The 15,927-nt window shown below is 38.0% G+C and overlaps 1 protein-coding gene across 3 annotated transcripts in view; it reads left to right on the top strand.

Annotated features, from left to right (window-relative positions):
• Window positions 1-7,255, top strand: part of IFT56 (intraflagellar transport 56) — a 37,828-nt gene extending 30,573 nt beyond the window's left edge. For all 3 annotated transcript variants that reach the window (XM_068549541.1, XM_068549543.1, XM_068549542.1), the window contains 3 exons: window positions 99-205; window positions 3,362-3,495; window positions 4,994-7,255. In XM_068549541.1, the coding sequence (XP_068405642.1) occupies window positions 99-205; window positions 3,362-3,495; window positions 4,994-5,105 (353 nt within the window). In that variant the 3' untranslated portion in view covers window positions 5,106-7,255. The remainder of the gene's footprint in view (window positions 1-98; window positions 206-3,361; window positions 3,496-4,993) is intronic.
• Window positions 7,256-15,927: the final 8,672 nt, after the last annotated feature.

Here is a 15,927-nt window from a genome sequence, read left to right on the forward strand (position 1 = left end):
GTATATTTGTAACATAGAACCAAATCCATAGACTAGCAAGATGCAGAAGTGTATTTCTTGTACATTTAAAAAGCATAACTCTTTGTTTCTCTTTGTAGACATTATGAATAAGAAACCAAGACTAGCCTGGGAACTTTATCTCAAGATGGAAACCTCTGGCGAGTCCTTTAGCCTCTTACAGCTCATTGCTAATGACTGCTACAAGGTGCGTCTGAGTGAGACCTAAGGGGAAAGTGAAGATCAGTATCACATTGCTGCATTGACTAAATATTAGGGGAAAGTGTCCTAGAGATTAAATGGCTATAGGTGAGAGGATTCGCATAGTGATATCAGAAATGTCATCCCTTTTATGAATGAACTGATGTCAGAGATAGCATTTCAGGGTTTTATATGTACATAAAACATGTATACATATAAATGAAATATGAAATAATGTGTATGAAATAGTGGTTTAGAGAGGAGGTTTTAGACTTCTAAAGGCTGTGAATCTTTAGGTACCGTGCAGATAGAGGTATTCATCTGATAATTGGAAGTTTGGTTCTGAAGCTCAAGAATGATGTCCTCTGACATCGAGAGACAGATCTGGAGAAATCATCACCACTTCAATAGTAATTGAAGCCCTGAAAAAAGTGAGATTACCGATAAGGGAGTAAAGTAAGAAGAGTAAGAGAGTTGCAGACCAAACCTTTGGGAAAACCATGGTGTAAATAATAGACAGGAAAGACAAAGGAACCAGAAAGAAAAAGAGAGTAAAAAAGCAGTCAGATTTAGTAAAGGACGAACTGTGTGTGTGTGTGCGTGTGTGTAGGGAGTTGGAAAGGCAGGGAGGAGGGAGGAGTTTGGGGCCCTATCCTATAGATTAAAAGCTTTTTAAAAAATTAGCCTCAAATTCTGGAAACTCCTATTTTGGGAATATTTCTTCCTGTCCAAAAGACAGGAAAATGTCAGGTAAAGAGAGTCTAGTATCAAATTAATCAATAATAGCTCATTTCAAAGTGAATCATTACATTATAAAGTGAATCACCATCAGTGGAAAAGGATTTAAAACATAGGAAACTTGAAAATGTTTAATAGAACTTGGTGGATGGCAGTGATATTGAGTTAGGGAAGGCAGAGGGAAAGAAACCACTAAAAGACAGGAATTTAGTTCAATTTTAGATGTATTAAATCTGAAGTGTGTTTGGGGCTCCCAGGTAGAGATATTACATGTGTGAAATTATCAGGGTGAGCCTAGAGCTCAGGTATTCATGTGAGAGGCTTGGACTAGAGATGTAGCTTTAGAAGTTAACAGTAGTTAATGGTGGTGGTGGTAGTAGCAGTAGCAGTAGCAGTAGTAGCAGTGGAGTATGGGAGAGAATGAGATTAACCAGTGAACGGGGTGAGGAACCACATGGAACACCAGTATTTAAGGGATAGAAATAGAAAGAAGAGTCAGTGAAAGAGACAGAGGATGAAGATGAACAGAGGAAAAGAAAAGAACCAGGAGAGAGAAAAAAAAAGTGTTTTTCATTACTCTTTTTCTTGTTCCTATTTTATCAAATGCCAAGGAAGGAAAATGTCAAATCTGCAGCTAGATAGAATTGCAAGAGGCCTGAGAAAACACTGCTAGGTACAGAAGAGAATTAGATTAGGAAGCAGATTCAATGAGAATAACGTAGACCACAATCTTAAAAAAACTGATGTATGATTTCATATATATAACATTCTTGAAATGACAAAATTATAGAGATGTAGAAAAAATTGGTGATTGCCAGCGGTTAGGGATGGTCAGCTGGGAGGAGAGTACAGCTTTGTGGTGATGGAATAGATCTGTATCTTGATAGGGGTGGTGGTTACATGAACCTACACATTTGATTAAATGACAGAACTGTACATACACATTGTAGTGATGTCAGTTTCCTGGGTTTGATATTGTGATATTGTACTATAGTTGTATAAGCTATAATGGGGGAAATTGGTTGAAAGGACATGGGACCACTCTGTACTATCTTTGTGACTTCCTGTAAATTTATAATTATTTTAAAATAAAAAGGCTTTAAAAAATGAACCAACTAGAGCTCTATCCAGCAATATAAATGAATTGTAAAAACATATACAAGACACAAAAGAATATTTACAGCTTTATTTCATATAGCTAACATACTAAGAGGCAACACTCAATTTTATTGTCTAAAGATGTTTACATAGCTGATAAAACTATAAAGAAGGTCAAAGAACTGATGACCATAAAAGTCAGACTACTAGTTACTGAAAATAGGGAAAGAGAGGGTTGTGGTGTGGAAGTGACACACAGAGCTTCTGTTTTGCTGTCAATGTTTCATTTCTTGACCTGGGTGGTAGTTACACTTATATTGACATTATAGTCATTAAACTGTACATGTATGTTTCCCACACCATTTGGTGTGTTTCTTTACCAAAAAAAAATTTTTTTAGGAGAACATAGGAAGAAGGATTAGCCTTGAAAAGGAATAAGAACACTTCTTTCTGTGAGATATGCAGAAAAGAGGGAAGGAGTAATGAAGGTACAAGTATAATTTGAACTGAAGGAAGGAGAGTTGTGTCTTCCCTATGAAGTATAGAAAAAAGCTAAGCTAAGATGCAGTAGAGATCTTAAGGAAATTGGCAAAGGTGTAAAACAGCAGTTCACAGGAAAGGAAAGGTAACAAAACCACACTGAGTAAGGAGGATTGCCAAGCAATTTGAAGACTTCAGTGAACACTATACGTTTATGATTGCCAATCAGGAAACCTCATCTAAGCAAAATTTAATGATAGTCAGCATACTCTACAAGGCCAAGGAAATGTGTAGTACATTTGGGAAAGAAGTTTGTCAAAATGAATTAAATGTTTAAAAGACTTGCTGTTTAGAGTAGGAGTCAGTATACATCTGGGCATTCTGAGACTTTAGGGACAAGGTCAGGGAAAGACCATCCTCTTGGGTTGAATAGGATCAAATTAGCATAAAATGAATGATAGTAGTCATCTACAGAATGTATTGAGGAAACTTGAAAAATAACCAGTTCAAATCACAGTCATCAGGTTTATCCTCAAGATTAGAATATAATTAGAAGAAACGACAAATATGTTGATTACAGTGTAACTTGACTATATGTAGAAGAAATGTTATATTGTTGAAAACTTAATGAAGGGAAGGGGGTTTAAAGTGAACCCATGTACACAAACTGTGATTTTCCTTCTTGTTTTAATAAGGGATTGAAATTTATCTAATTTGCTAATTGCAAATGTTGTCATTACCCATGCACTTGTTTTATGAAATTATGTTTCATGGTATCTTTACATTTAGTTTCATTCTGTGTGATCTTTTGACTACAAGTATTACCACAGTACTTTCTTTTATTCAGATGGGCCAGTTTTACTATTCAGCCAAAGCATTTGATGTCTTAGAGAGGCTGGATCCCAACCCTGAATATTGGGAAGGCAAGAGGGGTGCCTGTGTAGGCATATTCCAGATGATCTTAGCTGGGAGAGAACCCAAGTAAGTAGACAGACAATAGACACTACCTCTATGCATTTGCTGGTTCCTGGAGGATGAGAATTGCTTTCTTGGATCATGTCTTCTGAACACTAAAAATTATTTTGATGAATAAAAGGTTAAGTTTTATATTTCTATCTGACCTTTTTCCTCCAGAAGTTTTATTTTATAGAATCAAATCATTCTAAACTATGTATATTGGGGACATTGAGTATACTACAGCTCTCAAGTATAAGAGCAAGATATATATTCGGCTCCAAATGAATTGTCATTTTCATACAATGTCTTTTTCAATCTCTTCTTCTCTTTTCTTTGCCTTTTGGCTTTTTTCTTGTGTCTCTTAGTTTAGTCCTCAAAGAATTAGAAATGGAGTGAGTGTGGTTAATAATTCTTTTTTTTTCTTTTGCCTTCTCATATTCCAGGAAATACTGAGACATTAAGACTACATAAAATTAAGTGACATATAGCTCCATTTGTAATAAAAGTTAAACTACTTAAAACTAAATTCAGTTTTCTGAAAATAATTTTGTGGAATGTATTTGTTACTGATGTATAAATAGAAGATATGACTTTTTTTTTTTTTTGGCCACTCCACGCAACTTGTGGCATCTTAGTTCCCCCAACCAGGGATTGAACCCGGGCCCCAGCAGTGAAAGTGCTAAGTCCCAACCACTGGACCATCAGGGAATTCCCGTGACTATTTTATAAGTAAATAATCTATCAAAAATTACTTCCTGCCTTGTATCTACTTCCACTCCTAAATAAAAGTTGAAAAGAATTTAGGTAGTTGAAAGAAGATACTTGAGGGAAAACGTAGAAAATATGAGAGAACTCTTAGGGAAGAGGATCAATAGATGGTCATCTATAGATTTGATGAGGTAATAGGGAAGTTTTAGTCTGCATTACTTAAAACATGAGTTTAAATTTTAATTAAATTTAAATTACTTAAAATATAAATACTGACATTTGCCAAATCTTGGTCACTAACTTTCCTCTCTTCCATATTTATTAATATATTATTTTTCTTGAAGAAATAATCTATGCCTGGCTTTGTAAAATTTTACAGATATGGCAATGACACCCAGTTTGAGGTGATTACCACCTTAAACAAAGGAGAAATCTGGGGCTCAGACAAGTTAAGTCACTTGTTAGCACAGAGCTAGGATTTGAACCCAACTCTTTGAACCCAGCTCCTTGATATACACTTTCTACTCTGTCATGCAGAATAAGCATAGAAATGGAAATATTTATGTCATATTAAGACAAAAAATAGCATATATATAGATAGTATAAGTAAGCAAGGAAAACTTGGATTGGTGAGAAGGATTTCACAGAATTTCCATTTTACTATGGCATCAAAAGAATAGAAGGCTAGGAAGTTTGTAATTGGTTTTTGAATACACCGTATACAGAAGGATATGAAGAACAGTCACAAGTTTATTTTACTTGTTAATTTGCATTCTTTATTGAAACACTTTGTCCTTTCAAATCTTTTCCTCAGAGAGACCCTTCGAGAAGTGCTCCATTTACTGAGAAGCACGGGTAACACCCAAGTAGAATACATCATCCGGATCATGAAGAAATGGGCCAAAGAAAACAGAGTGCCTGTCTAAAATAGCTCCAGAGTCCTAAGGAACCAGTCACCACATTGACATAAAATTGGAAGTCATTTTCCGCAAGTTTATGTAAGATGCGGGGCTCTGTTTTGTTGACACTTCCTTCCTTGCTCTGCGAGCCTCAAGATCAGTGACTGGCTTGCTTAGACCGAGCCTCCTGGCTGAACTAAGAGCCATAATTTGTGCTGTGGCTCCTGTATGATCCGACGAGCAATAAGACTTTGGACTTGTCTGGTGCCTTTCTTCTAAAAATACTCAGAGTCCTCTTATGTGATTTACTGACTTTAAGGAGAATGGCATAACTTTTTTTACATATTAGCATTCCATGGCATTTTCTCCAAGCTGTAATAACAAATGCCTTTAATGCTCAAAGGTCACCATCATTCTGTCATCTTAATTTTAGCCATCTATGTACATTATCCTGTTTTACTGGGGAATACCATAAAAAGTTTAATAGTGCATCTCTGACTCTTGGGAGAGCAGAGGTTATAAATAGCTACATGATTCTAAGAATGGCAGTAAGATCCTTTATCAGACTGTCCAGTCATTAATAGATAATAGGCTTGTGGGATTACTCTTTCAGTAGTTGAATTCTTGATGATTATAACACAGTTGCAGTGGAGTAACCTGAATATTGCAGTTTTTTTAAAGGTGAGTACTATGAAAAAAATCTGTGTGGTACATTTGAAGATATTCAGGAAACAGTATACAAATCTCATCAGACACTTCCCCATTGTAATTTAGGTAACATAACAGGTTAGGTTTTTTCTTCATATATCCTGCTGAATAAACATCAATTTTTGAAAGTAGGGCTACAAAGATTATTTTATTTATTAATGTAATGTTAATAGAATATGGATCACGTAGAGCCCTTTGAGGGATTTCCTAATGGCTGGACTCTTTGTCCTAAGTCGTATTCTAGCCCAATGTTTCTGAGCTCTCGCAATATAAACCCATTACACAACTGAGCATTTTTAGGCTCACGACCTATTTTCAGAAGATAGGCCTACATGTTTTATGTACCAGATTACCTTTGTTTCTATATTACATAATTTTTTCCTGTTAGTTTAAGGTACCAGTATTACAGGTATAGAAAGTGCAGAGCCATCCCTATCCAGCATGGGAACTGAAAGTCATAATTCCTTGAAGCACTAAAGAAGAATAGTGTCAGTTTTTCCACCTATACCCCCAGCATCCACTGTGGATGAAGAATTTATATAGAATGGAGGTAGGAACAGGGCAGGAGTCGGAGCAGCTATGGAAAGAAGGTCTGTGATGGCAGAGAGCCTTTGCCTTCTGGACAGTTGCAAGGGGTTCTTCCAGCTCTGCTCAGGAAGATGACCAGTTTTCCAGTCTTTTATTTAGACCCAAATCTAATCAGTTCAGAGCACAAATCAAAATAAACTGACCTGAAAAACTGAATTTTAGAAAACAAAGATTATATCATTTTTCATATGCCAAAGCTTCTGTTCCTTATGTTGTTGTTTCTGTTTCTTCAGTAATCGGTTCTCAGTATCTAAGTTACAAGGTGGGTCAGATCTGGACAGAACCTGCTATAATCTTTAGAATCCTTGTGATTCTTACTTACCTCACTTAAAATATTAGGAAACATAATAGTAGAAAAAGACACATGAAACTTTTCAGTGGTTCTTTGCAATGAAATTTGTCTTCCAGTTAATTGCTGTTATTTTCAAATTTCCTATACTTGGAAAACTTTCCACTGATGGTGATTTACTTTTAAATGAGCTCTTGTTGAGCTTAACACTCTGGCTTCTCCCTGCCATTTTCCTGTCTTTTGGGGAAAAAAAGATATTCCAAAAAGAGCTATTCCCAGAATTTTAGATAAACTTTTTAAAAAGTTTTTAATCTGTAGAATTGAGACCAAAAAAAAAACAAAACCCATAAAGACTAGTGTAAGAGAGATACTATCCAATTCTGTTACTAAGGATAGCTACTTCTGAAACATCTTGGCGGGCCTCAAGATTGCAGAGTAGTGTTGCGTGGAGAGGGGGAGGTCCAGGCTTAGGATGTAGTGTAATGTGTACAGTTCATAGCATCAGTGTACTCTTTTATAATCTGTAGCAGATATTACTTGCAAATGGAAAACATTTTTTAAATTATTTTTGTACTTCAAAAGAATTATTATATTCCACTGTAACATATTCAAATTAAAGCTTATTATTTGGTTATTTATAGTATTCTGTTGAGTGTGAGTGCGGGCCCTGGGTGTGTCATGTGCCTTCTCTCCTTTCTTTCCTGACCCCAGGGTAAAGGGGGAGCACAAAGTTTTGGGCTCCACAAGTTATTCTTTTTGAGAGGAAAGTAGATATCCCCTAAGAAGCCTTGTCCGCTAAGGCCTGTGGTTCCTGCTCAATCATATTAGGTTTGGCTCTTTACTGTGTTACAGCCCATTCCAGAAGTTGTTTGACCAGTGCATGGTATAACGCCTCACATGTAGAAAGCTCCCAAATACTTGTTGACTGAATAATTAAACATACAGTAACTGGTAGAGCAGGGGACTTGTGAGACCTGACCTCATGTATTCTGGTTCCCATCTAATTGTTGTTTTATGGTGTGCCAAGCATATCCTAGGCGCTAGGGATGCAAAGAGAAATAACGCACAGTCCTGATAGATAACCCAGTCTAACAGAAGTATACACAACTAAACACAGTAACGTGTGACTGTTTTCTCAATAGGAAGAAGCTATTGAGAGATAAACTAAGGCAATGGGAATGTTTGTATCCATATATATGGGACACCCTCTACCTCATTTTGGAGAAGCAACCAGAATGGATCCTGGAACTCAACAGCTAGCAAGATGTCCAGGCTTCTGCCATGTGTGTAGCACATGCAACATATATCCAAGTACACAGAAGCCAAAGGACTGTTTTCCTTCTTTTTTTTTTTTTTTTTTTAAATTATTTATTTATTTATTTATTTATTTATGGCTGTGTTGGGTCATAGTTTCTGTGCGAGGGCTTTCTCTAGTTGCGGCGAGCGGGGGCCACTCTTCATCGCGGTGCGCAGGCCTCTCGCTATCGCGGCCTCTCTTGTTGTGGAGCACAGGCTCCAGACGCGCAGGCTCAGTAGTTGTGGTTCACGGGCCTAGTTGCTCCGCGGCATGTGGGATCTTCCCAGACCAGGGCTCGAACCCGTGTGCCCTGCATTGGCAGGCAGATTCTCAACCCCTGCGCCACCAGGGAAGCCCCCACTGGTTTCCTTCTTTGTGGCTTGATACACTTAAAAAGTTGCAAGCAACTGGGCATTAAATCACAACAGTTATATTTACTTTCTAATGGCAAAATGAATTAGTGATTTACTAGTTCCTGTATTTATGACTTCCTCAATATGACTTAGGTAAATAGTCATCTCTCTTCTTCATCCTATAAAATACTTCTCAGGTTTAAATGTATTTTATGATAACGTTCAAACAGTCTTCTATTCAGAGATGCTCTCAGAGAAGCAGAGCTAGAGACCTGATGATTGCCCATAACATACCTCAACTCTGGACTGTAGGAATATGTGAAGATATGAGACTCACACAATAGGTGAATACAATCAGCTGATGTGTGCGTATTGAATGTATAGTGTATAGACAAGTTTGCACTCTTTTGCATCAAAACCCTTTCTTTAAATAAAGTCGAGATGCCAAGTACAATAGGGACTGTCCTGGTGGTCAGGGCAAAGGGAAGCAGATGCAGCAGATCCACCACTCAGGCTGCCCCTCGAGGCAACACAGTTTACAAACCTCAGATATAGGGAAGAAGTACCCTGCTAGGTGAACATCAGGGAAGAGGACGGTGGGAAGCGCGGACGTGAGCACCCACACCGTGAACTATGGGTGCATTTGATCTCATTCAAGTCACCCTTTTTTTGTATATTGATTCATGTGTTCATGTATTTATTTGGTCAGTTACTTGTATTTCACTGTGTTCCAGAAACAATTTGAGATGAGTTACCAAGTATATATACAACAAAACTTAACAGATAGAAGGAAGCCAAGAGTAAAGTTCATACACAAAAGTACATACCAGAATTACCAAAGATGGGCCAGAAATTCACTTGCAAGCTTCCCACCAACCAAAGCAAAGGGGGAAACACAGCCAGATGGAAAATTCAGTCCATCTGTGTAAATGAACTGCCTTATGGGAAAAAAAACAAACAAACTGGATTTTCAGGGATCTCTGATTGTTGGCAGGGTTCTGAATTAGGTTTCTGCACCATAACTTAGACATAACCAAATGCTTAATAAAAATTTCAAGGGAATCTTATTGCATCTCTAAGTATGTACAGGTCTTTCCTACTATGTACAGTTAAATAATTACACATGTCCTTCTATTTTTAATTTCCTCTGTATATATAAAATTATACTCTCCTTTGCCAGTTTTTAACTGAGGAGTAGCTATTAATATGGTGAAGCTGAGACATGTTATTCAAGTTTTTAAAATTACAGCTCATGTTAGGATGAAAATGTATGTAACAGTGACCTAGAGACTAATTGCAAGGTACTGTAAAAGCAATGAAATTATGGGATAGTATAGCTTATACATTTACTGAGAAAATTCAATAGGGAAAAACATTGTAGAATAGGTCACATAGAAAAGGCTACATGGGGGAAGTGAATCTTAAATGAAACTTGGAGTATAGAATTTAACTATAGAGAATAAGTCAACGATTATGTCAGATGTAGATAACATAAATGAAGCCTTGAGTAATATTTACAGATGTTTAATCTTAACTTTAATTGTTCCTATTTATCTACTTTCATTTGTTCTTTGAGAAACAGTATGGCCTTTTTTGTAAACTTGTAGTTTCATGCCATGACCCAGCAATTCCACTCTTCAGTATATGTTCAAGAGATACTCATATCCATGTATACCATGAGATATGGACTCTTGTCCATGTACACCAGGAGATATGTACAAGAATGATCCTCACAGCACTGTGCCCAGGGAAAACCTGGAAACAGCCCAAATACCCATTGACAGGAGAGTGGGTAGACTGTGGTAAAGTCACGTGGAATGTTATACAAAATAAATGAACTACAGCCTCTTACAACAACACGAATGAAGCTTAGCAATATAGTGCTTACAGCAATAACTTTTTATAAGGTAAAGACAACTCAAATATAAATATGTAATCAAAAGAGAAGCAGAACAGGGAAGTCAAGATGGTGGTGACCAGGAATGGGGGAGGCAGGCTGGGGCCCAGGAGGCCACACAGAGAGGCACACCATCATCAAGGTTCTGTTTTCATGTTGGTGGTGAGCCACAGGAATTTATGCCTTAATAAAGATAAACTATAAATAAACATGCTGGGCCTTCCCTGGTGGTGCAGAGGTTAAGAATCCACCTGCCAATGCAAGGAACAGGGGTTCGAGCCCTGGTCCGGGAAGATCCCACATGCCGCAGAGCAACTAAGCCCGTGCGCCACAACTACTGAGCCTGCGCTCTAGAGCCCGCGAGCCACGACTACGGAGCCCACAAGCCACAACTAATGAAGCCCACGCGCCTAGAGCCCGTGCTCCGCAACAAGAGAAGCCACCGCCATGAGAAGCCCGCGCACCGCAACGAAGAGTAGCCCCCGCTCGCCACAACTAGAGAAAGCCCGTGTGCAGCAACGAAGACCCAACGCAGCCAAAAATAAATAAATTAAAATTTAAAATAAATAAACATGCTTTTAAAAATAAATTATAGTTAAATAAAAGAGGAACAATGATGAATATATGTTTTGAACTAAAAATTATGACCAACCCAATCCTGTGTACCTGAAGTAAAACAAAACAAAACATATAAATATATAACCAGAAGGAAATACTCCTAAATGTAAGCAATGGTTGTCTTCAAATAGTGGAATTAGTTAACTGTACTTCATTCTCTTATTCCTTTTTGTATTTTCCAAATTTTCCACAATGAGTACATGTTACTTGTTTATCAGAAAAAGACCACCGAAATAATTTTAAAATACTTTTTAAAACCAAAGAAGAAATCTTTTCACATCGAACAAAATTAATAACTTCTTCATATCATCTAACACCCAGTCCTTATTCAAATTTCCCCAATTGTCCCCAAAGTGGTTTGCTAGAATTAGGATCCAAACTAAGTCAAGCATTGCAAGTAGCTGTTATATCCACTACCCTTATTTTTTTAATAGACATCGCCTCCCTGCTTTTTCCCTAAGCCATTGATTTGGGAGAAACTTGGGTCATCTGCGTCGTAGAATGTCTCACATTCTGAGTTTGGTTAATTGCTTGCTCATAACACTGTAGCACTTGTTCCTATATCATTCATATGCCTTTAAACTGATAGATCTAAAGACTGATGTAGGTGGGTTTGTGTACTTCCTACTGTGTCATGTCAGGAGACTCATGGTGTCTGGCTCTCCCACGTTAGAAGAATTCTATTCTTCTCATCAGTAGACTTGTATTACCAAAAAAAATTATAGTCAGTTATTATTATATTTTTAATTTCATCAGTAAGAAATTTGGGGAAATTTGTTTTCTCTCTTACCACTTAAAGAGCTACGTAATATTCTCAATTTGCCTCTTAACCTGCAGAGCCTAAAATATTTACTATCTGGTCCTTTACAGAGAGTTTGTTGACTCCTGCTCTAGAATATTGCGTTATCTGCCTCAAGAGAAACTTTCATGCAAGGTGTGCTTGGAACACTTAAAGGAAAAATAGTTGGGACTTCTCTGAGCTTCCATACTACACAATTGCACTTACGTGAAGTATCCAAAGCAGTCAAGTTCATAGAAGCAGAAGGTAGAATGGTGGTTACCAGGGGCTGGTGGGGCGGGGCGGGGGGGGGGATTGTTTAATGGGTACAGAGTTTCAAGTTCTCCAAGATGAAAAAGTTCTGGAGTGTATATTACATATAAAAGTTGTTAAAAGAGTAAATCCTAAGAGTGCGCATCACAAGGAAAAGTTTTTTTTTTCTATTTCTTTAATTTTGTATCTATGTGAAATGATGGATGTTCACTAAATTTGTGGTCATCACTTCATGATGAAGTCGGATCATTATGCTGTACACCTGAAACTTACACAGTGCTGTACATCAGTTACATCTCAATAAAACTAGAATAAAAAATAAATAAAACATAAAAATGAAAACGTTCTGGAGATCTGTTCCGAAACAACGTGAAGACACTTACTACTGAACTGTACACTTATAAATGATTAAGATGGTAAATGTTATGCAATGGTTCTTCTTTACCATTATAAAAAAAGTAAAGGGATGTAAAAAGATATGCCATACAAATACTAATCAAAAGCAAGCTGGAGTGGCTATGTTAGTAACCAAAGTAGACTTCAGAGGAAAGAGCCCAGGGAAACCACTGGAATCATTTGCCTTGTTTTTGAACTGACTGTTAATGTTGCTCCCAGTATCCTCAACTCTTCGAACAACTGTTCTTGCCAAAAGGCTAATTGATTTTCTTTGGATACATTTTTCATCCACTGCTACAAGCAAACACAATTAACTCTCCATTGGTAAATGGCTTTCCTTGCTTGGCTTACAAACGAACCACTCAGGAACTTACTTTGGTTGCAGCCTTGTTTTCATTTTTTATTTTTGTGAAGAAATTCTGCTGTGATGAAATATTTTAAATTTTCTAATGTTTTTGAAGTTTGCTTTCCTATGAGTTGGAAATACTGCAGTGACTGCTTAATCTGGTAATGTGACATACTGTGTTCTTTTAGCTCTGTTACAGTGTCATTACATCATAAGCATGAAGCTTTTTTTAAAAAATATTTATTTATTTATTTGGCTGCACCGGGTCTTAGTTGCAGCACGCGGGATCTTCACTGCGGCCTGCGGGATCTTTTAGTTGCGGCATGCAGGATCTTTAGTTGTGGTATGTGGGATCTAGTTCCCTGACCTGGGATCAAACCTGGGCCCCCTGCATTGGGAGCACAGAGTCTTAGCCACTGGAGCACCAGGGAAGTCCCAAGCTTGAAGCTTTGACATCTAATCTGACACAAAATAATTCATACTCCACTGTGCCTTAAAGGCTCTATTACCATGGGGTGAGGACTCATTGTTGGGGTTCCTTTAACTATCAAGTATGTAGATCCTGATTGTATGTTAAAGGAAGGGGAAATGACCACCAGGCAGGTCTGCCGATCAGCGGACCCTCAGCGAGATGGACTTGGGCCAGGACTGCACTTACTACCTGGTCCCCCCACTCCAAAAGCAGGCCATGGTATTGGTAAGATGTTACAGAAAAACTCGAACGAACTTTTTGGCCAACCCAATACATGCTGGGTCTCTGTGTATCAATGTCAACTAGGACCTTGCGTCTCCCAGTCCTCAGAAGAGCTGGGTATTCCTCAGTGTGCTGTCATCTGAGTAAATGGCCATACGTCCTTTGGGACAAGGACTGGGGAAATCGTGAAATATGTATTTATGTTTTTTATAGTTCTATGAGTTTTGGCAAATGTATACAGTCATGTAACAACATGTATATGCTATATATATAGATCTATTAATACATATGATTTTTTTTTGTATATAAAAAGCTATTTTTAAAAAAGAATCCCAGGTTTAAGTTCATGCTCACTCTCTATGGTCGCAACCACGATTTGGAAACTGGAATGAGACCTGGGCATCTGTCCAGCATGTCAGTGGAACTAAAAAAGATAATTATAGGAACATTGGTGACAAAGAGAACTAAAGCTTCTGCTGGGGAAGGTCGGCACAGGTTGCACACAAACATTCAAAAATCAGATAGATAAGTAGCCTTGGACTTCTCAATAGCAACTCTGGAAGCTTTAAAACAACGTTGCAATGCCTTAAGAATTCTGAGGAAAAGTTATTTCCAACTAGAAACTGTCATTCAAGTATGTAGTAGAACAAATATCTTTTCAGACATGTATTTAATTTCATAAAATTAGGTCCTGAACTTTGTGCTCCACCAAAAATATGGGAACAAACTAAGGAAAAGAGAAAATGTAGCATATAAGAAAGGGGGCTCCACATTAAGAGAGGGGGTGGAGGGAATGCCCGCAGTACGAGTGGGGACGTATTTCAATGCAGCTCTGCTACAGTCTCAGAGATCAACAATCCAGACAAGAGCAGCTCAGAAAGCTCCAGGATGGACTCCTTCAAGGCTAAATTGAACACCTCATTTGTTAACATATTGAGAAGAGAGTTTGGGTGAGAGTTTGGAGATAAGCCTCTAGAAAACAAAGCAAATAATAAGGTGTGCAGGAAAGAAAAGTAATCATAACATACTTCACGGCTCAGCTGTAAAAAGAGTTTATACGGTCAGAAAACTGTAAGCACTGAACACTGATTCAACCAAAACTTGATCCAATAGTATGGGGAGGGGGCGTGCAGGTGAGAAGTGTCCATGTGCAGGGTATGTGTGAGAAAAAGCTAAATCTTCATATTTCATTGCAAAATGATAAATGAAAAAAAAAAGAAAAAGTCTACAGTTTAGTTCTGAGAAGCAGAGGAGGCCAAGCAAACCAAAGGATTGGACAAACCATATTTGCAGGAAGCACTTTGCCTGTAGCAGTTATGACATCATTGTGAACAGCTCCTTATCAAAGGAGGCGGGGAAGGGACTTCCCTGGTGGCACAGTGCCTAAGAATCTGCCTGCCAACGCAGGGGACACGGGTTTGATCCCTGGTCTGGGAAGATCCCACATGCCACGGAACAACTAAGCCCATATGCTGCGGAACAACTAAGCCCGTGCACCACAACTACTGAGCCTGTGCTCTAGAGCCTGAGAGCCACAACTACTGAGCCCGCGCACCTAGAGCCCATGCTCCGCAACAAAAGAAGCCACCTCAATGAGAAGCCTGCGCTCACGGCAACTAGAGAAAGCCCGCGCACAGCAACGAAGACCCAATGCAGCCCAAAATATATAAATTTTAAAAAGGAGGTGGGGAAGAGTAAATGCAAAACCTCGAGTCTTAGGTAAATACCTGCCAGTGGGCACATGGCCCTGGGGTCCCCCGACATGCATACCCACCAAGATAGCTAGTCCAGGAAAACTCATTTTCTTCAAAGATGCATAACCCAAACAGACAACACTGTTAAGGGTCTATAGACAATTAATACAAGCGAAAAGAAACAAAGGAAGGAGGGGAGGAAGGGAGGGAGGGAGGAAAGAAGAAAATCAAATGCTGGACAAAAAATATCACTAGAATATTGGTGATGTGTATATGAAAGCTGTAACCAAATATTTTACTGACAGAAAAGTAGAAAATAGTAGTAGTTCACTGATATTTCATCTTTAAGGTATCATTAAAGGTGACAAATCAAGTAGTATGTAAGCTGTATTTTGTAATACCAGGTTAAACATAAAGTATACAAAAAGAGAAAAATAGATGAATTTCATCATCAATCATAGTATGGAATTATGACAATATCCAAAGAAATTGAGGATTAAGTTCATTATAAAATTATCCCATTAGGGACTTCCCTGGTGGTCCAGTGGCTAAGACTCTGCACTCCCAATGCAGTGGGCCCGGGTTCAATCCCTGGTCAGGGAACTAGATCCCACATGCCACAGCTAAGAGTTCGCATGTCTCAACTAAAATATCCCACGTGCCGCAACTAAGACCCGGCACAGACAAATAAATAAATAAATATTTTTAAAATAAATAAATGAAAAAAAAAAAATTATCCCATTAGAACAAAAATATAAAGCTTCCAAATTATCAGAAGTAACATACACAAAACAAAGCTCATGGAGGATTTTTTAAAAGGTTTAAAGGAGAAAGCGTGATATAAAATAACGTGAGAGATCTGGGCTCAAACATACCTTTCATATCAAAATGTAAATGGGCTTAACTCACCTATTAAAA

Source organism: Eschrichtius robustus, chromosome 8 (genome assembly GCF_028021215.1).
Source record: "Eschrichtius robustus isolate mEscRob2 chromosome 8, mEscRob2.pri, whole genome shotgun sequence".
Lineage (NCBI taxonomy): Eukaryota > Metazoa > Chordata > Mammalia > Artiodactyla > Eschrichtiidae > Eschrichtius > Eschrichtius robustus.